The following is a 25,955-nucleotide window of genomic DNA, read 5'->3' on the forward strand; positions in this document are numbered from 1 at the left end:
CTTTCCTTCCCTCCTTTGCCTGGTTATCTCCTACTCATTCATCAGGTCTCAGCTCTTACATCACTTCCTCAGGGAAGCCCTCCCTGACCACTCCCCAAATCACCAAATCTTCGTTCAGGTTCTTGTTTCACTGTATTCCCCTTCTTTGTAGCACTACAGTTATATATTTAGGCTGGCTTGTGATCAATGTCTGTTTTTCCCAGGAGAGCAGAAACAATGTTTTTTGTTTTTTTTTTTTTTAATTTGCAGTTTTATCACTGGTGCCAATACTTGGCACATAATATATACTCAATAAATATTAGTTGTCTAAGGGCAAGAGCTAGCAGTGAATAGGGGAGCGAGGAGGGGAGCTCAGTGTCATATAGCCTCTGAGCCTCCCTTTCCTCATCTGTGATGTGAAACTAAACAGCCTTTTTATCCCTAAATTTATATCATTCTCTTATTTCTCATGTGAATAAAATCTAAGTCTGAACTATGTTTGGATATAATGAAGACTTCATCCATCAAACAACTCTCTCTTTCTGTCTATTATAATACTAGTTTTGAGAAATAAACACTTTCAGTTTAAGTTTGGTTTTTGTGAAAACAAAGTTCCAAAACATTTATAACTTTAGAAGAGTTTGTTGCAGCAGTGTTTTATTCCAATGATTGTTGACATCTCATTCACCAGTAATGAACTCAAATAATATATCTGGGGAGACAGAAAGTCTTATTGTTTAATTGGCTCATGAGAAAACTGGAAAAGAAAACAGCAAGGTCTATTTCTCAAGCGGTTTTGTAAATTATCTGAGGAACAAGATTGCGCTTTGGTGCACTTCAATGGTTAAAATAAGAAATCACTCTTTTTTTTTGAGATGGAGTCTCACTTTGTTGCCCAGGCTGGAGTGCAGTGGTGTGATCGTGGCTCACTGCAACTTCTGCCCCCCGACCAGGTTCAAGTGATTCTCCCACCTCAGCCTCCTAAGTAGCTGGGATTACAGGCTGTCAGCACCGCATCTAGCTAATTTTTGTATTTTTAGTAGAGATGGGCTTTTGCCATGTTGGCCAGGCTGGTCTCAAACTCCTAGCCTCAAGTGATTCACCTGCCTCAGCCTCTCAAAGTGCTGGGATTATAGGCGTGAGCTACTGTGCCCAGCCAGAAATCACTCTTTAAGTCAGTGTATTAGTCTGTTCTCATGCTGCAAATAAAGACATACCTGAGACTGGGTAATTTATAAAGGAAAGGGGTTTAATTGATTCACAGTTCTGCAGGGCTGGGGAGGCCTCAGAAGACTTAACAATCGTGGTTGAGGGAGAAACAAACATGTACTTCTTCACATGGTGACAGCAAGGAGAAGTGCTGAGCAAAGTGGGGGAAAGCCCCTTATAAGACCATCAGGTTTTGTGAGAACTCACTCACTGTCATGAGAACAGCATGAGGGTAACTTCCCCCATGATTCAGTTACCTCCCACCACATGTGGGGATTATGGGAACTATAATCCAAGATGAGATTTGGTGGGGACACAGCCAAACCATATCAATCAGGGAACCCACAAAAGTAAACAGGAGGACAATAGTCTATTGCTATTGGCTGAAGGGTTTGTCTTTCAGTTTTGGTTTTGTAATTGTACTATTGAGCAGCAGTAGCCATCAGCTGTGACTCAGAGGAGACTAGAAGATTCTAAGATGACATCAGATGGTTTCGTCCTGCTTTGATGTAGAGCAATAAGGCAGTCAAGCTAAAAAAAAAAATAATAGTAGCTGTCATTGATTGAGGGCTCACTTTGTGCTCAGGGCAATGTTAATCGCTTATGTCTTAGTTAATTCTCTCCCAAACCCAGTGGGTAGGTATTATTATTCCCCCATTTTACAGATGAGACCTGTGAGGCTGAGCAAATGTAAGTAATTTACCTAAGTTACACACATGGTAAGTGACAGAGGGAAGTTTTGAACCCAGTCAGTTTGATTCTAGATTTTGTGCTCCATACCCTTCCCTACACCACCAGCCTCACCTCCTCCCATGGAGGTGAAGACAGGGAAGCTCAGAGCGGAGCTGTAACTTGCACGAGCCCCACAGGCAAATGGTGCAGAGCCGGGACTAACGCCAGGTTCCTGGAGTCAAGCCCACTCTGCATCATGGGAAGTGCCCCTGGCAGAGGCGCTGATAGGTATGGGATAGCCCAGGAACAGTGTGTCCTCATTGATCCTGCTTCAAGTTCAGTTTCTGGATGACTGGAGGGCTGGCGTGACCAGGCTCCCACTGGTCTGTGGCACTTTCTCAGCAGCAGAGTGACCACCATCTGGAGAAGCAGCCCACTCAGAGGCCCTTGGCACCATGGGTCTCTCCCACCCACCGCTCGCCAGCTTCCATTTCCCACCTGTGCTCTTGACTTTGGGTTCAAGAGGGAAAAACATCAAATTTGGATTCAATTCTCTTAAATAAGATGTTTAAAAGAAAACAAAACAATCAACCTTCAGGCTGCTCCAAGAGAGACATCTGTACCTGAATGCTAGATTTCTCATAAGGAATCAAGTCTGATTCCATGGTAACTGCCACTGATTTCAGCAAATCATTTCTTATGCTTTAGCTTTTTATGTATTAGTAATTGGAGAAAGTTTTTAGCAAGACTGTAGAGATGAGATGATACACTTTCACTGATATTGGCTTGGAAACTGTGTTTACTGAAAAGGCTTAATACACCTTGGAAACTCCTTTCTGTGTCATCCTGTGTAGCCTGAAAACTTACAGTTAATGGACCTCTCTGTGCCTCAGTTTCACCATATATAAAGTGAGGATAATCTCAGTGCTTGCCTCATGTTGTTGTTGGAAGGATCACGTGAACTAATGTTTGTAGAGTGTTTGGAGCTCATTAGGTGAGCCCTTAATAATTGTGAGCTCCTGATATTTTCTCCTGAGCTCTAATGATGTTCAGATTCTTTTTTCTTCTGAGCTCTAATGATGTACATCATTCAGGAGTGGGTTATTTCCAAAATCTTGATTAAGAGATACATTAGAGGGGTGATGTGAAGTCAAATGGACCAGAATTCATCTCCTGGGCCACCCACTGACCTGCTGAGTGCCTCTGGGCAATTACTTAACCTCTCTCAGCCATCATTTTCTCATCTGTTAAATAATAACAATAATATAAAATAATAAAAATAATTTATTAATAATATTAATAAAATAATATATAATACAATAATAATAATATTGCCCTCTTAGGGCTGCAGAGACAATTAAATGATGGCATCTATACAGACCTTAGCACAAGTCTGGGCACCTAATAAGGGCCTAATAAATATTATCATTAAGACTCTATTGAGCACATTTATAGGTTTTGTTAAAGAAAAAGCCAAGGTCCTATGTGAAGACTGCATCCTATTATAAGGCAAAAACAACAACAACAGAAAAAGAACCACTGCTTGAAAAAGCCCTGAATGCTTTCTCACTACTGCAGCTGGTTATGCAAGCTCGTCTAAGCCCACAGAGTCTCAGAAGGCCACTCCCCAGTGCCATTTATATTTTTACAATCACCATTCACACTAGGATGGCTCTTAAGACAAGTGGAGTCCTGAGCCCTGGACACAAATAATGATTTGTCGTAGTGTTACTTTTTATTCATGAATTATTCCTCTCCTCCTCCTCTGTCATCTTCTGTTCCCAAGGTTAATTCATTCCCTCATCAAGGATTTACTGAGCACTTCTTTGTGCCACTCCCTGTGCAAGGCATTTGAGGAGCAGTGGCAGCCAAACTAAGGGGTTTGCTTCTGTGTTTTATAAACAGCCGGTGTTCAATAAATGACGGACGCTCTGTGTTTTTTTTTTTTTAATTTTAACTTGTGCACAGATATTCTCCAAAACGAAGTAAAGGGAGAAAGTTCATTTGTCAAAAATAAACCTAATTAAATATTTGCCTTCAGGGGGCTCTGTATCAGATAGATGGGAACGAAAAGAGTGGCAGTCATGATGGGGCAAGAGAAAGAGACAAGGCTGAATCTGTCTACCACTGACGGAGAGCTGGGGCTTTGCATGTGCCATCCCAATGTGTCCTTTCAACCATCCCATGAAAGAGAGGTATGATTAATTACTCCTACTTTTTCAATAGAGAAACTGAGGCTCAGGAAGTTTACCTATCTTGCTCAACTGGTTCAAATCCAGCTCTTGTGACTTGAAAGCCTCTAACAAGCTCTTGATCATTCCCCTACAGGATGCTGCATCATGTAGAGAGAGAACGGAGAGAAAAGGGCTTGCCATAGTTGGCCTGGGTGCTGACATTGGGACCTGCTGCACCTGCACGGGTCACTTGAGAGTGAGGCTCTACCCACTCCCCTATTTCAGTCTGTACTCCTACTCAGACAGCTCACAATGCTAGTGCCTGGGACCCAGGCCCACTGACCCTCTCCAGGCCCACCCGACGCCCTCACCCTGTGCCTGGGCTTGGTCATCCTTCCCATTCTTGGCTTCCATGCTTTTGCAGCTGCCAAAGGAGTTGGAACTACAAAGCATGGTGAACTTCCCCACAGAAAGAGAAGAACAGTCGACTTTGGCAGTCTCTTGGTAGCGTATCATTTATTAACTCACTGCATGGCTGTTAACACAGTAATCATAGCTAGCACTTGTTGACCATACAGTCTGGGCTTCGTAATCCTCATGGTGTCCTTGTGTATTGGGTAGACACCCTTATCATTCTCCTCTTATAAATGAAAAAATGGAGGCTTAGAAAAATCAATTAATTTACACCATGAAAAGGAGCTCAGTCTCATTAGTGCTCAGGAAATGCAAATTCAAACTTCAATAAGATCCCTTTTACATGGATCAGAATGGCAAAATTAGTAAATTGGATAATATCTGCTATTGATGAGAATGTGGAGCAACAGAAACTCATACACTCTCTTAATGAGGGCATAACTCACCACTTTGGAGGACAATTTGCCAGTATTTAAGTGAGGCGAGAAAGGGCCCACCTTAGGATTCACCAGTCCCACTCCTCTGTGCTAAAGGCATGTGCTCTGGAGGAGCTGTCACACGTGTCCACGAGGAAACCGGCACAGAAATGCCTATGACAGTGTTGTTTGTGATAGCAAAAGAATGGAAACAATCTAAATGTTTATTAAACAAGAGAATGCCAACATAGATTGTGGTGTGGTTATTACCATGGAATCCTACATAGCAATAAAGTAAATAACCAGAGCTAGGCCTATGAAAACAACTCCCAAACATGTCGACTACAAAAAAGCAGAAATCAAGACAATACATACTATGTTGTGCTTTTATAAGATTTAACCACATACAACAGCAGTCCCCAACCTTTTTGGCACCAGGGACTGGTTTCATGGAAGACAATTTTTCCACAGACTGGGGGTTGGGAGGGATGGTTTCCGGATAAAACTATCCCACTTCAGATCCTCAGGCATTAGATTCTCCTAAGGAGCACATAACCTAGATCCCTTGCATGCAGAGTTCACAATACGGTTCACACTATAAGAATCTAATGCTGCTGCTGATTTGACAGAGGTGGAGCTCAGGCAGTAATGCTCGTCAGCTGCTCACCTCCTGCTGTGCACCAGTTCATGGCCCAAGGGTTGGAGACCCCTGACATACAAAACAACGGGGGGAGGGGGAAGGGATAGCATTAGGAGATATACCTAATGTTAAATGATGAGTTAATGGGTGCAGCACACCAACATGGCACATGTATACATATGTAACAAACCTGCACGTTGTGCACATGTACTCTAAAACTTAAAGTATAAAAAAAAAAAAAAGAAATATGTACATACATAGCAAAGGTATAGGCTGGGCGCAGTGGCTCATGCCTGTAATCCCAGCACTTTGAGAGGCCAAGGCAGGCGGATCACTTGAGGTCACGAGTTTGAGACCAGCCTGGCCAACATGGTGAAATCCCATCTCTACTAAAAATATAAAAATTATCTGGGTGTGGTGGAGAAAGCCTATAATCCCAGCTACTCAGGAGGCTGAGGCACAAGAATCACTTGAACCTAGGAGGCGGAAGTTGCAGTGAGCTGAGATGGAGTTACTACACTCAAGCCTGGGTGACAGGGTGACTCTGTCTTAAAAAAGAAGAAAAATGTATAAATGATGGACACTGGAATAAAACAGCAGATCAGGACACTGGCTACCTTGGGGAAGGAGGAGGCAAATCAGAGGGAGAGAAACAAGGGGACTTCAAATGTATTGGTAAAGTTTTATTTTCCACACTGGGTGATAGGTTCAGAGATGTGGTCATGTTAATTTTGATGCTTTTTGTGTATTTCAATAATCTCATATTTTAGTTTTAAAAATTTCTGAAGGCCTTGTCATTAGTAAATAGAGGAGCAAAGTTTAGGGCCCACCATGAATACATGGTTCCCTCCCAATCCATCACAGTACTTAGGGGAGGAGGGAGGCAGTGGAAGGGGAATATGGAAAAAGAATGTTACTCATTCCACCTATTCTTTCTGCAGACCTTAAAAATGCAATTGTTTAGTGACAAATCTTTCATTGTATAGTGAGGCAGCCTTGAAAACTATGGTATTAAATATTAATAGCTTGAATCATGTTTTTCTGTTTCTTTATATTATTATTTAGACCTATCTTTCCATAAAAATATTGCAACAAAATCTAATAAAAGCAACAAAGGGATTTCCACATTCATTTCAAATGTCTTTGTTGAAGCAGAATCCTATAGCTGTTTCATTCTCCCACACAGATCTATCAAATAGATAATGACCTGTGCTCTCCATTTAAAGCAGCCTTACACTAAAATGTTCTACAAAGTTTGTCCCTATTTTGTTGAGAGTTCTCACTAACTTTATGAATTTGAGAACTGAACAGGAACTCCTTCACTTCCTCCCTTATCTGAATATTAATAAATATCCATTGAATACCCATCAATTGCATGGTACTCTGCTAGATGCTGGTGAAATAATAGTGAACCAGAAAGGCCCTGTCATGAAGAAGCTTTCAGTTTCCTAGAGGAGACAGACAAGTAGAACAGGTTATAAGGCAACGAGATAAGGCACGGTGATGGGTGTATGCAGGGCCTCCTACGGAGGAGCATGTCAGATCTGGGTAAGACTCTTAGTGGGGTGCTATTTTAGCTAAATACCAGAGGATGAGTGGGAATTGACTTCTGGGTAAGAAAGCAATTTAAATATTTCTTTTGACAGGATTCAGTAGTTTTATTGTAGACTTTCCATTGTCAACCAAAGCAGAGGAGAGAAATAAATATTTTAAAGTATCTCTTAACCTGAGAAAAAAGAGCTGTAGTTTGATTGAACCAGAAGGATTTTCTTCAGGTGCAGCTCACCATCTTTTCTCTATATGCTCAAAACAAATCACAATTGGGTAAACTGAATTTCTACTACCCTTTGTTAAATGTGCAAATATACTCCTAGGTGAGTATGCTGGGGGCAGATGCACCTGCAAGGAGAGCATAATCGCCCCGATTTTATTCCATGTTTTAAAAATCCCTCTTGACCTAGTTACCTAGGAGAAGAAATCTAAGCTTAGCTTCTCTGCAAACACACAAGGATCATATCATAGACTAGGAAGTGTAGGGGAAGGAAGGTATTAAGGCAGCATCTTTCAGCCATGCTGATTCCATTTAATTCCCTCAAATCCTGCATTCATCATTGTGATTGGATAATTTGCCTTGGACTTATTTTAAACTTGAGCATCTAATTTGATTAGGTGGGATTTTCCAAGACCAGATTTCCAAAAGTTGCTGAAGAGACGTGGCCAGGAACTCATGCTCTCAAATGAAAACCAACCTCCTAGAATCCCAGTCCCACTAGTTAGAAGGAGACACAAATAAATCAGATAATAAGGTATAAAACGAAGATCTCAATGTTTATTAATTACGATAAAAAGTAAAATCACAGAGCTATTTTAAAACTAATGTAACCATTTTTTTAAAAAAGAAACTATTTAAACAAGAAAATGATTTTTAAAAATTCTAAGTAAGAAATCTAGTAGAAGCAAAGATGACATTTTAAAGTATCATCAATGAATTTCCACACAGCCTTTCCATCACAAAAATATAAATTTATACCTTCAATCTTATGCAGCAACAAAGACACAGTGAGAAAGACAGCAATTGCTTCTGAAAGAAAATCAAAGAAGCCTACAGAGGTGATTTTTTTCTAAAGGATCCTAGGGAGTTGAATAAGGCCTGCTTCTCCATGGGTTGACAATGTTTGGCTGTGAAGGGAATGGCAGCCTCCTTTCCTCTGATTTTACCTTTGAAGAGAATGAAAGGAACTCACTGTAACATTCTCCCTCACAAAAAGATGCAGAATTCAAACCTAACCCCCAAGAAATGCTATAATCAAAGTAAACACTAATCCTGCTCCTATAAATGTCATTAATAGCATGTTATAGCATTGAATCGCATTTCTTTCTCTTGCTAATCTTTCCCTGAATTTTTAACAAAATCATCCTGGATTAGAAGAATAATTCTGGTAGTCTGAAAATGACAAAAAGGTTGAGACTTTGGGCTAGATACTCTTGTTAAAGACACAACATTCAATAATGAAAGAACATGGCATGTAGCACAGAGGGCTTTGCCATTCAAGCCCTCATTATCCAAATCCCTGCAGGAACAGGATTTATGCAGGGAATAAGAGGTTGTCAAAATGCGAAAAGGTGCAGTGCCTGAATATGTAGCGAAAACCAGACCGTTGTCAAACTGTGCTTCTCATTAACACAAATGTCTAACCAGGTCCATTAGGTCAACCTCTGTGGTTGTCTTGTGCAGATGGCCACGTGTTGAACTGTCTGATAACATATCACACGTTAAAAAAAAATTAAGAGCCTAGCAAAATTGCAAAACTGGCAAAACATGTAGATTTCATGAAGTCAGTGGAAGTGATATTAGGGAGACGCTAAAATTACAGCAAAGCCGCTGTTAAATGAGGATCTGAGAGAGCAGGACCAGAAGACAATTGAAGAAAGAAAATTGACAAGGATGATGATACGAGGCACTTCAGAAAAGAAAGATCTGCATGTCAAAAGACAGAGAAAACTGATGAAGTGCTCAAATACTTTTGCAAAAATGACTGTATCTGTAATATTATTCCCAAAACTAACTGTGAAATAATCAGATACTATCAAATAATTTTTCTGAAGGATTATACCCCCTAAAGCAACATTTTATTCATTTTTAATTTATTCTAAATTTTAGAACACCGTTGTATTTACAATATGAAGATTCATTTCTCCAGATAAGGTCCTAATCCATTTGTAAATTTTGACCATGAAATTATACTCCCTGTCTTAAGTAGTTCACTCTGTATGTTATCAGCCTCTTTGGTGCATCTTGCTCATAGTTGATTCTCCAAGGCTGTATTGAATGTTTCCTAACATCTTAAAGAATGACTCTCTAGCAAGCCCAAGGCCTTCTACAATCTGGAAGGCTTATCTAAATGTTCTGCTTTGATCAATCTTCCCTTGGCTCAATTGTCCTTGAGTCTTAGATCACTGTGAAGCCTCTGACCTTGGTCTCTTCAACCCTTATGAGGAGAGATGCTAATTTCATATGCTCTCATGCAAGAAGACTTTTCTTGCCCACAGTCCCTTACCAACAGCTCACACTTCAGGGGTGGGCCTGTTTCCTGGTCCCTGCTGTGGCATCTTCTTTTGTCACTCTGGATTTCAGTGTGGCGACTTCTCCCTTATAGGGTGCACGCTCCACAGGGGTAGGTGTGCAAGTCTGAAAGAGAACATTTCATTTCTCTCTTGTGGTTTATTTTCTTGAGTTCAAAGTTAAGTGTAGCTCCCTTTATGAATTGTGAGAGCTTTAAAAAAAGAATCTTGTAAATTTATCACGTGCCTCCCCATCCCCTTGGCCTTTCACAGAAATTCCGGGCAACCTTGAGAATCCGGATTGTCTCACTTTTTGTGGTTATTAATCTGCATCAGACAGAGGCCCAGGGACACTCACTGGGCCCTCTGCCATATCCTCACGCCCTTCTGAGTCCCACGACTCTCTCCTACTGTCCTTTCCAACATTCGACATTTTCTTCTAGTTTCAGTCCTACTCGCCTGAGTTTGCAGTGCTTCTTTGTACCTCTCCTAACACTCTCAGAGCAGTTGCTTCAGATTCTAGCAATTGTGTACGCTTTCCACTTTCCTGTCTCTGTGCATTATGGATCTTCCACAGAATCTCACCTCGTTGGTGACTGACTATGCAGCAGAACCCTCTGCTGGATTCAGTGAGAGCTGTCAGTGCTTGAGCAGAGTTTTGAAATCACACACACACACACACACACACACAGACACACATACACACAGACAAATAACAAATTATTGTGGGTCTCATTTTGACCCCCCAAACTAATACATTGTAGTGATCAACAGTGTGACCTTTGAAGTGAGACAGATCTAAGTTAGAATTCTCCATTTGCCATTTACTACGCATAGGAAACTGACAAGTTAATTAATGCCTCCAGGCCTACTTCCTCATCCATGAAATGGGGGAAATAAACCTATCTCTCAGATAGTTGAGAATTTCCAGAGCCAAAGCACTTTCTTCATTCATTCAGCAGATATTTACTGAGCTCACACAGCCCCAGAGAGTACGCCAAACACCGAGGATCCAACACAGAACAAGGCCCACAGCTCCTGCAGCCACAGAACTTGAAGCACTGCATCGGGTGTACACTGAGTGCTCAGGAAATGGGGGACTCCTGCCCTTCCCTCGCCAGGCCAAGCCTCTGCTCACTTTCTGTATCTGTCTAAATGCTTTGCTGGACTTCCATTTTGGCTCACTGTCTACTCAGTCTTTGAGCCCTGTTGTCATCTTGAGGAACACAGACACCAGGAAATGAAGGGCCAGCCTCCCATTTCTACCACCTTGGACCAGCACATCTGAAACCTTAAACTCACCTAATACCCCACTCTGTGGCCACATCCTCCCTTTCAGGTCCTTGGTCCCTGTTTTTTTTTTTTTTTTCTTCTCATGGCTTTACTTTCCAAGCCAGACTGCATGAATATCACTTAAACGTGGGGTGACTGCACAATGTATCATCCAAAGTAGGACACTTCTTAGCATGAAAAGGGTACTAAACATAATTAACATAAGTATAATCCAGGCCTGTCTGAGCAAACCAAGATTTATGTCCTTCTTTCAGCTCCTTCCTGCCTATCACCTAGAGGGCTTGCCTTCTCTTTGCTCCTCTTGGCATTCATACTCAGCAAAGCCGATGGCATATTTCAGTCCAATCTTCAGGCTCTTTTGCAGTGAGTGCCTCTGCAGCATGTGACCTAAGTGAGCAGACTTTTGTGCCACCTACTGTGTGCTGTGCAGCCCTCCTCAGATCCCGCTCTGTCTCCCTCTTCCTACACCACTTCCTTGAACCTACACTACTTGCGCTTTTCAGCTGTTCATTTTTTGTCTCTCCTGGACTCCGTCTTGGGAACTGACTGCCCATGCCGGTGGCTCAGGTGGGGCCATCACACACAGGGCCTGTCCTCCTCACTCAGGGCGGGGCTTGCTCTACAGCCTGCTCCATCACCTAGAGGATGCTTCCCCAGAACCCAGCTTGCAGGCTCTGGGAGCAGGCACCACCCAGGCCAGGCACATCAGAATCCTTCCTGGTAGCTTCTGGTCAGGGCCATGCTTTTGCATGGGCTGGGCTGCTGCTCTCATTTTTGTGTAATTATCTGACTTCTCTTTTGTCACTCAGCTCAGCTAATCATCAGTCTAGGAAGCTTTGGCCCTCTGTCCCCTATCCACTATCTTGCTTACCCCAGGTTTCTGGAATAATCTGTTCACTTGTCAGTCTCCCCCAGCAGACAGAGGGCCGGTGTGCTGCTCTCTTTCTTCATAACAAGCATTCAATAGATATGGGTAGAAGGGATTTTGGGGGAGGGAGGTATGAAGCGGGCTTCCCATCTAAGCCTGCTTTCTTCTTTTTGTGGTTTGGCCTGGCCTGGGCTGACTCAGTTTCTGTCATGCTCTTTTGTTGTGCTGCATCATTTATCTGTTTTCCAGGCTGTACTTTTTTTTTTTGGAGACAGAGTTTCACTCCATCACCCAAGCTGGAGCACAGTGGCACAATGTGGGCTCACTGCAAACTCCACCTCCTATGTGCACATGATTCTCATATCTCCGCCTCCCAAGTAGCTGGAATTACAGGCGCACACCACCATGGCCAGCTAATTTTTGTATTTTTAGTAGAGATGGGATTTTGCCACCTTGGCCAGGCTGGTCTTGAACTCCTGACCTCAAGTCATCCACCTGCCTCAGTTTCCCAAAGTGCTGGGATTACAGGCGAGAGCCACTGAGCCTGGCCTGGGCTGTACTTTTCCTGTGGCCGGCTGTCTACAAACTGCTTTCTGGCTGTTCAGTTATGGAGCCAGCCATGTCTGGCTTATCACGCCGGTCACGCTGACCATCACATGTCTCTGACCTGACTGGCTGGGTCTAACCTGCACACTCTCACACTCTCTCTCTCTTGCCTGCCTCTGAGGCTCTGGGTGGGCCAGGTCTGCTTTCCTTTCAGAATGGCCATGGATGGGAGCCACGCCTGCGTGCACGGCCGCCTCAGAAACAAGCAGCCTCCCGTCAGGAGTCCTGTGCTGTCTCACACTCCACAGTCTTTCCCTTTGATAGATAAGTTGACAGAAATCAAAGACAACTTAAGTTCTAGTCTCAAGCCTCTCAGCCCTTTTAACCTTTTAATATTTGCTCGTCCTTAGAATTGGGTTACATAAGCTCTATGATGGCTAGACTCACGCCTTCTTCATCTTTGTGCTGTCTGTCACTTCTGGCATTGTTCTCTGGGCATGTTTTAGGACATCACTAGATGTTCACTGTGACAAAATGGAAAAGTGATGGCACTCCTTCTGCAGAATCTGAAACCACCACTGCTGTTATTCAGAAGTTCAGCCACACATTTGTTTTCTAAGTAGACTTAACCTCCAACTCTTAGCAATCCTTGTCTTATTCTTTCTCTCTAATGACAATGGCAAACCTCTGTCTGAAGTATGAACTGCCCAGCCTGACACATACCCCAGCATATGGCAGAGCCATTGCTTAATGCATGTAGTTGACACTAGCAGTCAGGGTCAAAATAAAGTGAGCCTCTTTCTCTGGCATCCCAGATGAGTATGGTGATAATAAAGACTCCATCCCTATTCTTCCTGGCTAAAAGCATACCTAATTCTTACAGGACATTTATGCAGCATAAAACACATAGAAAAACCAGGATGAGGAAACAGAGTGTTCTGGATTGAACAAAGAGAGCAGGTTTCTTTTCTCGCCTTCTGGGACTCCATGTTCTCCTGATGGTCTTCCTGCCTCACTGATCAGCCTTGTGAGGCTCCACTGATGCTTGCTCTTCTCTTCCACCTCTGAAGGTTGGTGGGCCACAGCTCTATCTTAAGCCCCCTTTCTTCTCTAATATAGTCTCCTTGGTGACGTTAAGACTCCCAGTTTTAAATCTATATGTTATGATTCCCAAACTTTATCTCCAGCTTTGATGTCTCTTGATCTCCAGACTCCTTTATCTCCTTTGTGCTCATTGGCTACAGCACAAAGAGGTGTAAAATTGCTCAAACACAACTAGAACTTAAGCACCATGAACCACAGTTTGAAACAAGTAGAATATAAGCTCTTTGTGATCAGACTGGCTGTCTTATTAATGCCGATATCCTCAGCATCTAGAATAGTGCCTGGTGCTCCACAAACATTTGTTAAATGAAGGGAGATTTCTTGACTGCAGGACTTCTTGAAACTTTTTATGATATTGGGCAATTGTATCACCTGAGGGTAACATCATCTAAAATTATTTGACAGCTTTTTCAAGGAATACTTCAAGAGACTCAAGTCCTGAGAACACACTGTTGGAAGGCTAATCTGATTATGGTGTTTTTTTCCCCCCAGTACACGCTGGTCAAGATTAGATGATCACACCTTGACAGCAATTCTTTCCATCTTGAGGTATCACAATCAAATAAAATGGCTTGAGGGTAAAACCACATGAGAGGCTGTTGCTGTGGTTTGAATGTTTGTCCCCTCTCAAACTCATGTTAAAATTTAATTGCCGTTGTAACGGTATTAAGAGCTGAGACTTTTGAGAGATGGTTAGGCCATGAGGGCTCTGCTTTTATGAATGGATTAATGCTGTTATCTTGGGAGTGGATTCCTTGTAAAATGACAAGTTTGGCCCCTTTGGCTCTCTCCCTTCTCCTCTCTTTGCCCTTCTGCCATGTGATGCCTTCCTCCATGGGATGACACAGCAAGAAGGCCCTCTCTAGATGCCAGTGCCTCGTTCTTGGACTTCATAGCCTCCTGAAATGTGAGCCAATAAATGTCTGTTCACTATAAATTAACCAGCCTCAGATATTCTGTTATAGCAGCACGCACAAAAAATAAGTAATACAGAAGACATAGGTGGCACCTCACCTAGCAGGACATCGGTGGTTTACTTTGGTAAAAGAGAATTGAACTTGAGTTCTCAGTATTTGATGATACTTGTCATTGTGACAAATTAATAGAGAGACAGAAATGAAAATTATATAATTTGTGGTTCTATAAATAAACATTAATTCCAATTATCATTACACTTTCATAACTGCAGAAATGCCTTTTGGTTACATGACCAAGGAAAAAGGAAGACATAAGTTGATAGTAAATTTAATCATATTGGGCTGGGCATGGTGGCTCACACCTATAATCCAAGCACTTTGGGAGGCTGAGGGGGGCTGATCACTTGAGATCAGGAGTTCAAGACCAGCCTGGCCAACATGGTGAAACCCCGTTTCTACTAAAAATACAAAAATTATCCAGGTGTGGTGGCCTATGCCTGTAGTCCCAGCTACTCGGGAGGCTGAGGCAGGAGAAATGCTTGAACCCAGGAGGTGGAGGTTGCAGTGAGCCAAGATCATGCCACTGCACTCTAGTCTGGGCAACTGAGTGAGACTCTCAAAAAAAAGAAAAGAAAAAGAAAATTTAATCATATTGATTAAATGAGGATGGAATGTGCTGGGATGCTAGATTTTCTTTTCTTTTTTTCTTTTTCATCCATTTATTTATTTTTTTGAGACAGAGCCTCACTCTGCTGCTCAGGCTAGAGTACAGTGGTACGATCTCAGCTCACTGCAACCTCCGCCTTCTGGGTTCAAATGATTCTCCTGCCTCAGCCTCCCAAGAAGCTGGGATTACAGACATGCACCATCACTCATGGCTAATTTTTGCATTTTTAGTAGAGAGGGGGTTTCACCATGTTGGCCAGGCTAATCTTGAACTCCTGACCTCAGGTGATCCACCCACTTCAGCATCCCAAAGTGCTGGGATTACAGGTGTGAGCCACCATGCCCAGCCGGATGCTAGATTTTCTGAAAATAGCAAGATCAACAGAGAAGAATCCCAAAGGTATTAATGATTGAATACTGTTCATGGAGGCTAAGATACTAAAATATCAATAAAGACAACAGAACTTCCAAATACCAAACAGCAGATGCTGGGTCAACAGCAAGCAGACCAAATGAACAGTGACTCCGGGAGAATGAAATCCACGCCTGGCCTGGTGAATGTAGAGGGCACTCAGCACACATTGAACTGAGCTACCCAGGGCTCTGTGAATCACTTGTACGTGAGCAAGCCCTAGGTGCAACAGAGGTGACCTATAACAATGAAAATTGCATTTTGATGATGTTTACAATTTACCAAATATCTCAATTTAATCCATAAAATATCCTGGCTGGAGTGGGACAGGGAAAGACTTGAAGCAATAAATAAATAAATAAATAAATAAGTAAACAAACAAATAAACAAAATGCTGTGAGCTACAAAGCTGGGCTGTCTCATTTCAGGGCTGGCTCCTCTGGTAAATCTGCCAGTCCGAGAGGAAGTGAACCCTCTGTGCAGAGGGGAGACTGAGGGAGCGATATCCTAAGGATGGGGGAAATGGGTGGCTATTTGTTTGAGTAGGGATTAAACTTTATGGTTAGGATACTGCAGTGATACAAGTTAAAGGGATTGGCTTTGGAGGTAGACAAACCTGTGTTTGAGTCCCAACACTGCCACTTGGTAACTATGTGAGTTCCCTGAGCCTCTATTTCTTGGTCTATAAAATAGGAATATCACTACTTACCTCCAAGGGTTGTTGAAAGAATTAAAGTGTGCTTGGAACATAACTGGTGATCAATAAATATTTACTGAATGAATGTTGATTGATTAGATAAAGCATGAAAAAGAGTACTTAGAAAGTGTCCTGTGTATAGTGATATGTTGGTAAATATTAACAACTATTTCTGCCTTCCCTTTTCCTCACCACTCTTAAAGCCCTAACTTAAAGCACCTGCTTATTTCTGCGGTGTAAATACTCATTCTCTGGCTGATTTCAAGCTACCAAACTGACACCACTGAATGAAGAGTTGGGCATAGATGCATACATACGTCTCTTGTGAGCCAAAATGAGCCAACTCCAGCATGTGTATTACCTTGTATTGGTAGCAATTAACCTGAAGAAATTAGGATTATATGGCAAGTGATATGTCTTAAATTATTTTCTCTGAGCTACCACCTTGAGAAAGACATTGACAAATGGTTATTTCAGAAATGGAGAATACCCATCTCAAGGACCAAAGCAGCCATCCACTCAATTTTGTCTTATCTACAAGGCAAATTATGCTTATCATTGCAAAGATACAACCCAGTTTAAAAGCTTTGGCAGCAGTATTCTGAAACCATACATCACTCCATGAAGCTATTCCTGTTTCTCTATAAAATGCAATGTGATCCTGATTTTCCAGAAAAGGTTGGGGTTCCCTATTACTGAAAAAAAAAGAGAAACAGATGACTTAACAAATGTCTATACTTTCACTTTTTATTGGAACTTGTAACACTCTAAACACACAAAAATTCAAGAAACATAATCCATTTTAACTTAAAGAGCTATATGTTTTTTGTAAACCATTAATAATATGTAGTTTTGCTCAGTCAGGATTCTCTTGAACATCCAAGTTGCTCTTACATTTTTCCCCTCCCTCTTTTCTTTTACTTTTCTTTCCTTAAACAACTTTTATATGAAGTTGAAATATATTCTATTATGTTATGTTTATCAAATAAAGTTTGATGCCTCATCTTCTGATTCAATATTTTCCCTTAGGATCAGCTGTCTATATTTTAAAATAAATAAATTAACAATTCCCCAAAGCTGTCAAATCAGATAAAAATGTCTTTTCTTTCCTTTGAAATTTCCCAAAAGATCCAGTAACAGTAATAGCTGCATGGTATGATGCTGAAAAGTTTTATTATTATGTAATAAAATCATAGATAAGAATCAAGCTCTCACAGATAATCCCACTATTTGAAATGAGGCAGGGGTAATCTGCTGGGTAAATTTAGTTAAATTTCCTTCTACGCATCTCTGAAACTGTAGTTTTTGCTCCTTCTGTGTGCAGTTTATTCATTTACCAGATGCCTCCTATGTACCAAGTACTGGCAAAAAAGAATAAGATGCTGCTCTGAAGGAATTAACACTCTAGCCAGGAGACCAGCTGAGTTCAGGGACTGACAAATGCTGATGTGACTCTGTACTCTGTGCTTTGGGAGTCCAGAATAGGAAGTGATTAATTTTCTTGGTAGGGATAACAGATAAGCAAAGAAATAGCATTGGCTATTCCTGCTTGCCCTCAAACTCTTATCCCCACTCACAAAGAAATCTGAATATTTGAAATGAAAACCAAAGCAAGGACTTTGATAACCTCATGTGAATTTAAAAATCTAGAGTTTTTATGATTCTTTTTCTTAACCTTCATGTGATATTTTTATCTTGTAAGTTGTCTTTGCCTAATGCCATAGGGAACTGTCTCCAGACAGTTCCCAAACCTCATCTCATTTTATCCATTTTATTTAATATCTTTTCTACATCAACATTTTTTGAATAAGGCATTTCTCCATGATTTGGGTTTCATGACTATTTTCTTCCTTTTATTTTTTTTTCTCTCTATAGAGGTCCAGTGGTAAAATGGGAATCAAAAAGACCTTATCACAAATCCTGGCTCTTAGGTTTACTTAATGCTTAACCTAGGGAAAGTTACTTAATCCTACTGAGACTCAGCTTTCTATTCTGTAAAATGGGAACAATAATACCTACCACTTGGCTTGCTTTATGGATTAAGTAAAGTAATGAATATAAACCACTTAGTTCAGAGCTTGGCAGATAGTGCTCAAAACAACACATGATAACTATCATTTATTGGTATTTTTAAAACAATGATGCACTAAAATGCCTAAAAATTTGATACCAGAAAAAAATACTAAGAAACTAAAATAATTCACAGAATTGATAGTGAACTCATAAAAATTGCAGCTGGCATTAATTCTGCCAAAAAAATCACAAAACAATTTGCAAAGAACTGATGAAACCAGTGATTTGATGATCTCTGCTGCCTCAAAACATTTTCTCTACAAGAAGACTAAGGCAAAGCCAAGCATTTAAATACGGTCTATCAGGGTTCCCTGTTAGTCTAGCGCCCTTGCTGGAAGCAACTGGAACTGATGCCAAGATTGGCCCTGCCTTGGATCCACTTCAGGCATCACATAATCTATCATCCAGTTCTATTGATTTTACTACTTTATGATATCCTAAATCCACCCTCTATGTTCATCTCCTAGATTACTGCTACAGTCTCATGAATGCACCAACTGCCATCAGTGCCTCCAACTTAGATTAATTTTTTCCTTGAGAGACTTTTTCCAAAACAAATGCTGAGTAACTTATCCTTCATTACTTCATTTAACTCAATGTTTATAATTTACAGTATCTATTATTACTTAAGGATAAAGTTTTTGGAATCAGATAAGCAGGGTTTATGTCCTGGCCCTGCCATATACTTGCTTGTGTAACTTGGACAAATTTCTTAATTTCTTGAAGCTTCAGTTCTCTAACTTTTTTTTTTTTTTTTAAGACAGAGTCTCACTCTGTCGCCCAGGCTGGAGTGCAGTGCTGTGATCTTGGCTCACTGCAACCTCCACTTCCCAAGTTCAAGCTATTCTCGGGCCTCAGCCTCCTAAGTAGCTGGGACTACAGGAGTGCGCTGCCACGCCCAACTAATTTTTTGTATTTTTAGTAGAGATGGGGTTTTGCCATGTTGCCCAGGCTGGTCTTGAACTACTGAGCTCAGGCAATCTGTTTGCCTCGGTCTCCCAAACTGCTAGGATTAGAGGTGTGAACCACCACACCTGGCCAGTTCTCTAATTTTAAGTGAAAAAAATACCTCCCTCCCTCCCAGGGTTATTATAGTGACAGAGACCTTAGCAGTGTGTCTTGCATTCAGTAAGCACTCACTAAATGTTAGTGCTGCTGTTATTTATCACATACATCTTCAGAAACACCGAGGATCCTGGGATTCTTATAGTTACCACCTACTTGTCACCCATTAACGTTAACATTTATAAACTAACTACCCAGAAATATTAACTGTAACCTTAAACCATCTATTTTGACTGAGCATATAAATACAGCATATAAAGAACTGTAGCATTTCTGAGAATTTAAAGCACGTGAGAAAACTTGTTTACCTAATCAAAACCTTAGGAAGTGTTTAAAAATGGATAAATCTTGCGTAATGGACTCTGAGAATCCACAAGTAAACATATTTCGTAAGACATTAAAGGAGAAACCAAAGACTCTACAAGATCCAAATGAATTGAATTAAAAAAAAAAAAGCCAGAGAGCTCTGGAAAAGGAGAGGTACAGTTGAAAAATGGAAAGAAGAGGGAGAAGCCTTAGAACTAGTCCAAGGGTGGCAAACACTACCAGCTACATGGCCAGGCAAGTAATGTGTGAAGCCTTCTGGGTGAAAACCAGAAATGCCTCCTAGCTAGGGGCCTGCCATCTAGCTCTGGCCCATTGGACCCATGTGGGATTGAGGACACAGGGTTGCCTCCCCGGCCCCCATATCCAGAAATCTAGATTTTTTAAATCTAAAATTCTCAAATATTTTAGTGTATTTGGTGTAGTAAAATTTTAAAACTATTTCAAACTCTGTGTGAACTAAACAAAGCTTGTGTGAAAGCCCCAATATCTCTTTGATAATAACAGGGGTCTTTGATAGAGATTTGGTCATCAAAAGGGGAAAGCAAAGAGGCAAAAGTGACATTTATTGACCTCCTACCAACCTGTTGCCCAGGCTGGAGTGCACTTGTGTGGCTGGCTAATTATTTTTTATTTTTAAATTTTTTGTAGAGATGGGGTCTCACTCTGTTGCCCAGGCTGTTCTCAAACTCCTGGCCTCAAGTGATTCTCCCACCTCTGCCTCCCAAAGGGCTGGGATTACAGGTGTGGTGAGCTACTGCTTTGGGCCATGCCTTTCATTTAAAAAAAAAAAAACCCAATTGAGTGTAACGATTTGTTAGGAAGGAAACGTTGTTGTCATTTTCCAGATGAGGGAATTGAGCCCAAGGAGGATCAAGAAACTTGCTCGAGGCCACACAGCTAGGAAATGGTGGCGACGGCAAGAGAGAATTTAGGTCTTCTCCAGCCCAAAACTCCACCATTGCTCTGGTGGTCATAAAAACGGACCTTGCAGATCTTCAACTAACGGGAGCACATTTTTTCAAGGGGCTGCTGCTGAGCTCTGAACTTCATTACACTTTTACACAGAGGTCACACCTCCCACAGTGGCTCTCAGCCAATGACTGGGCCTGGCCTGTAGCTGGGAGATCTGAGACGTGGCTCAAGGACTCTCTGACGGCCTTTTTCAGCCTCCCCTAGACTGTAGGGTGTTCCAGGATGCTCCTACCCATTTTCTCTCTTTTCTTTACTGGTTTCAGACTTAACTTGCAATCTGAGGGCTCTCCCAATCTTTTCCAGCCACCTCCTAGTTTCTTTCACAGGTGTTTCCCCTAATAAAACTCATACACCTTTATCCATCTTGGTGTCTGCCTCTTGGAGGACCCTGACTAACACAATTGCCAAAAGCCCCCACCAGATTCCCCCACAATCTGGAAGTCCCGAACTGACCTATCAGTCTGCAAGGGGAAATGCGTTCATCCAATAATGATCCTTTCTCTAAAAACTGGCATCTCTAATCTCTCATATCAATCCTGACACCCCAGGGATACATTAAACCAAGTGTGATGTGTCAACACCACCACTACAAACAAGAACCAGCCAGACATCCAGAAGCAGGAGACAGTCCGACCTGTGGCAGTATCCCGCTGTGGCACACTCACCTGGTCTCGCTGCTTTATTCGTTTGTAAATATATTCAGCAAATGGTTTTCGAGGAATAAACTTCCCATCTCCTGCCGTGACACTGAACACTCCGGCTTCATATACCACTTTGCCTCTTGAAATAGTCACAAGGGGCACCCCGTGGCAAACCATGCCCTCGAAAATGTTGAAGTTAACAGCCTGATGATGAGTTTTTGCTGAGATAGTCCTATATTTGTGAAAACAACAAAAAAGTTCTGGATCATCACCAGCTCACTTGATAAATATAAAATATTAAAAGAAGAATGACTTAGAAGAAAACTTAGCAACTCTATTAAGTCATAGCTTCATCACTGTAACAAGTAACTTTAAGAATAGAACATAACATTAACATTTCATTACAAAGTAATTACATTTTTCTGAGAGAAAAACCCAAGAGATCACTCTTTAAGGTGATTAATGAGGGTGGAGTGAGTGGAAGGAGGGCATTGTCTTTTATGTTCATATTTTAAAATTATTTTTATTTATATGTTAACAACACATTTTTTCATTTTTAAATTATAAAATATTTTTAAACGCAGATGACTGATGAACACACTGACCCTATATCCAGCTCTATGAAATTTTAACTTTTTGTAGCTACAATGGAGGCTTCTTCAATACCCCTTCCCAAATCCCGTGCCCATTCCTGCCTTCCCAAAGGAAATAGCTATTTGATAGTTATCAAACTGGACTTGGTAGTTATCAAGGAAAAGTATATATGGAATTTCTTTCACTGTCTGTAGCAAAACTAGAAATTTGAAGATAACATAAATAATCAAATATGTTGGAATATAATCTCTTAGCATATTCTATGTCATACATTTGTCATCATTCTCAGTAGTTTATTAATACTTTTCAATCCTACACAATATGATTGATGACTTCCAAGCTGGGTATTTGAAAACGCTACATGCCTCCTTTCCTTAAATCTCATTAAATGGAAAAGAAAAAAATCTGGCAGCAGTGACTAATACGAGCATAATCTGAGTCCTTTTTTCTTTAAAATGTTTTATTTCCATAGGTTTTTGGGGAACAGGTGGTATTTGGTTACATGAGTAAGTTCTTTAGTGGTGATTTGTGAGATTTTGGTGCACCCATCACCCGAACAGTGTACGCTGAACCCAATGTGTAGTCTTTTATCCCTCACCCCTTCCCACCTTTTCCCGCTGAGTCCCCAAAGTCCATGGTGCCATTCTTATGCCTTTGCATCCTCATAGCTTTGCTCCCACTTATGAGTGAGAACATACGATGTTTGGTTTTCCATTCCTGAGTTACTTCACTTAGAATAATAGCATACTCTAAATTCTGGTAGAAGGTTCTACAATCCCTCTCAGGAATGGATTAAAGAGATAAATTTTTTAAAAATCGTCAAGGCTGAGTGAGTCTAAGGAGGAGCAGCTCAAAGTTCCCCCAGTCTTATTTGGAAGGGCTGATGAGGAAGCCCCAGCTGCTGTGTGCTGCAGTCCTAGAAATGAACAAGATAACACTGGCCTGGTCCTTGGTCTAACTGCTTACTTTGTTTCCAATCCCGACATGCCCAGACAGAATTCTTGACTTGTAATGCTGACCACAACCCACCCACTCAAGTTTGCTCCTCCCTTGAGTTCTCATCTCAGTAAATGACATCACCATCTACTTTCCTCACCCCTCAACCAGCATCAAGCTTCTTTGTTCTACCTCCTCCCAAAATAAACCCCCGCTTCTCCTCTCCCCCTCTCCATGGCTCCCACTGGAGTCTACACCATCATCTCTCACCTGGACAACCCCAACACTTCTTACTGGCTTCTTTGTTTCAATTCTTACCCTCCTGCATTCCTTACCACTCTCCACAAAGCTGCTCAAATTGTCTTTTAAAAATGAAGATCAGATCATGTCACTTTCCTGCTTGAAACCCTCAGTGGCTCCAGGCTGTTACCTAAGAGCCAAATAGATGTAAAAAAGCATGGTGATGATAATAATAAAAAATAATCTGCTTCCAGTGAGAAATAGCTGCCATGGAAAAGAGAAAGAGGAGCTAGTATGTCAGGGAGATAGTTTATAACATCTTATTTCATCTTTAGAACGCCTCTCCAAGGTAGAGAGTATTTTCGACATTTTATAGGAAAAATAAATTGAGATTTAGAAAGGTTATATCACTTGCCAAAGGACATATGACCAGTTTGATGAAACTAAGATTTTTTTAATTTTAATTTTTAGTTTTTGAGACAGGGTCTTGCTCTTGTAGCCCAGGCTGGAAGTACAGTGGTGTGACCATAGCTCACTGCAATCTCTACCTCCTCAGTTCAAGCGATCCTCCCACTTCAGCCTCCCAAGTAGCTGGCACTACAGGCACGTGCCACCACACCCAGCTAATTTTTATATTGTTTTTGGTAGAAACAGGATTTAGCCATGTCACCCAGGATGGTCTCAAACTCCAAGGCGCAAGAAATCCACCCACCTTGGCTTTCCAAACTGTTGGGATTACAGGCATGAGTCACTGCACCTGGCTGGAAACTTGGATCTTTTTATATTTTTAAAATTTACAATAAAAATGACCTTCTGGTGTACATTTCTATGAATGTTTACACATACGTAGATTTGTGTTACCATCACAACAATTAAGATACAGAACAGTGCTACCACTACCCCAGACTCATACTATCCCTTTGTAGTCACGCCCTTCCCCAGTCCCTAACACTTGGCAACCACTGATCTATTCTTCATCACTATAGTTTTCTCTTTTCAAGACTGTCATATAAGTAGAATCACAGAGTATGTAATCTTTCAAGACTGACTTATCTAATTCCACATCAATCCTTTGAGATTCATCCAATTTGGTTTGTGTATCAATAGCTCCTTTTTTTGTTGCTGCATAGTATTCCACTGTATGGACATACTGCAGTGCTATACATTCACCCACTGAAGGCCATTTGGGTTGTTTCTAAATAGTTTTTTGATGAATATGAATAGAACTGTTATAAACATTCAGGTACCTGTTTTGCGTGAATATTTCTCTAATGTAAATACCCAGGAGTGAAATTGCTGGGTCATATTTTAAGTGTACGCTGCAGCAAAAAAAAAGAGCTTTCAGTGACCTTAGGAACCAACTTACTGATATAAAGAAATGTCGAAGAATTACCAAGAAGCAGGAGGCAGGTACAAATACACAATAATTTCAAACATTAAGAAGGTTGGAGGGGTATTAATCAAGTGGTAAATAACGTCACTAAAACAGGAAAATGAAGAAAATTATTTAAAGGAATACTAAGTATAGAATGAGTTATGATGAATTATGGTGATGAAAGATACAAACTCAAAGAAAATAAAGCTAGGAAACAATATAGAGGTGCTTCAAACCTTCAGGGTGAAAAGACTTTTTATGGCCATTATAATCTGCCAAATAATTCCATAGCCTGGGCTGCTGCATTCCTACACATCACAGTTATATTGATGGGAGGGACTCTTGGGATTGTATTAGAGCATACTATATAAAGAAGATTTTTGGACTGATGCATTAGTAAGGCTGCTATATGAAGAAAGTAAAATGAATTAAAAATTTGTGCTGAAATGGTTATTTGAAGTACATGAATGGGAGGAAAAAAGAAATTCTGAAGAGTTACTGAAGCTCTTAGGGAAAACATCTAACAGATGAAATAATCTTTATACATAAATATTGTCATTACAATGTTGCCTAAACTATTTAAAAACTGAAGCATAACTATTTTCCAAAGTCTATCCTATAGAATATTAGGCATTTATGAAAGACTAGAATTAAAAATACTCTGGGAAGCAAAAACCCTGACAATTATGTAATATTAATGGAAAAACCGGTGATAGAGAGCACGTACATTATGTCTACCAGAAAAATATATATGCATGTGAGCAAATACAAGAGGGAATATACAAAGTAGCTTTTTTTGTGGGCTAAGAAAAGGAAGATGGTGGATTCCAAGTATCTTCAGTGTTCTTGTTATACTGTTTCCTTGATGTAAGTTGTGATCTCAAAATGAGGTTGACACAGCAAAATATCAAATCAGATTTCTTTGCTTCATACCAAAAAAAAAAAAAATGTCATTACGTTGACTTTCTCAGCCTTGGGGTTAGCAAGAGAAAGAGGACAATTAGACAACATCTAAGAGATTCTTTATATTAAGTCATTATGTAAATGAATTCAAATTAACACTAAATGTAAATTTGAGGCATTATCACCAGCAGCAAAAGGAATGTGCTTCCACTTTCACATTGGAAGGTGTCTGACAGGGTGTCATTCGTCACCCAACTTTTTCCTTCCAGCTTAAGCTGTAATTCTCCAATCTTAGGAGCTTTCACACTTCTGAATCCTTGCACATGAAGTTATCTTTTCCCTAAATGCCCTCCTCACTTCTGCCCTTCTCCCTGCCCTAAAACTCCATCCAAGAATCCTGGTCCCTAGAAGCTGACCCTGACGACATGGGGTGAAACTGAACATTTTCCTCTGTCATTTAGCATTATCTGAAGGTATCACAATGATCTCTTGACAAGGCTCTCTTTTCCTACTTGGTGCACACTTTAAGACACAGACTAGGTTGGTTTAGCTTCAGCACATACTAGGTGCTTTATAAACGTTTATGTGATGATCAAATAAAAAGATTGCATGATTGTCCTCCTGTTTAGTCAGGTTGGTTTAAATTCCTGCCTCCACTGTCCTCTGGGACACGACTGTGTTTTGGGAACAGAACACTGAAGTAAATGAGAGGTGAACATCCAGCCCATTTCTGTTGGGTACCCAACATTTCTAGCATGCT

The 25,955-nt window shown here is 40.9% G+C and overlaps 1 protein-coding gene across 3 annotated transcripts in view; it reads right to left on the minus strand.

Annotated features, from left to right (window-relative positions):
• Window positions 1-642: 642 nt before the first annotated feature.
• DPYS (dihydropyrimidinase) overlaps window positions 643-25,955 on the minus strand; it is a 94,693-nt gene continuing 69,380 nt past the window's right edge. The window contains exons 8-10 of one of the 3 annotated variants that reach the window (XM_054498967.2): window positions 21,172-21,379; window positions 9,563-9,693; window positions 1,662-1,719 (exon numbers count right to left, since the gene is read on the minus strand). In XM_054498967.2, coding sequence (XP_054354942.2) covers window positions 9,577-9,693; window positions 21,172-21,379 — 325 coding nt within the window. In that variant the 3' untranslated portion in view covers window positions 1,662-1,719; window positions 9,563-9,576. Of the gene's footprint in view, window positions 1,720-7,818; window positions 8,223-9,562; window positions 9,694-21,171; window positions 21,380-25,955 lie in introns of those variants that run through there. The other 2 variants (XM_054498965.2, XM_054498968.2) reach the window with 2 other exon arrangements.

Source organism: Pongo pygmaeus, chromosome 7 (assembly GCF_028885625.2).
Source record: "Pongo pygmaeus isolate AG05252 chromosome 7, NHGRI_mPonPyg2-v2.0_pri, whole genome shotgun sequence".
Taxonomy (NCBI): Eukaryota; Metazoa; Chordata; class Mammalia; order Primates; family Hominidae; genus Pongo; species Pongo pygmaeus.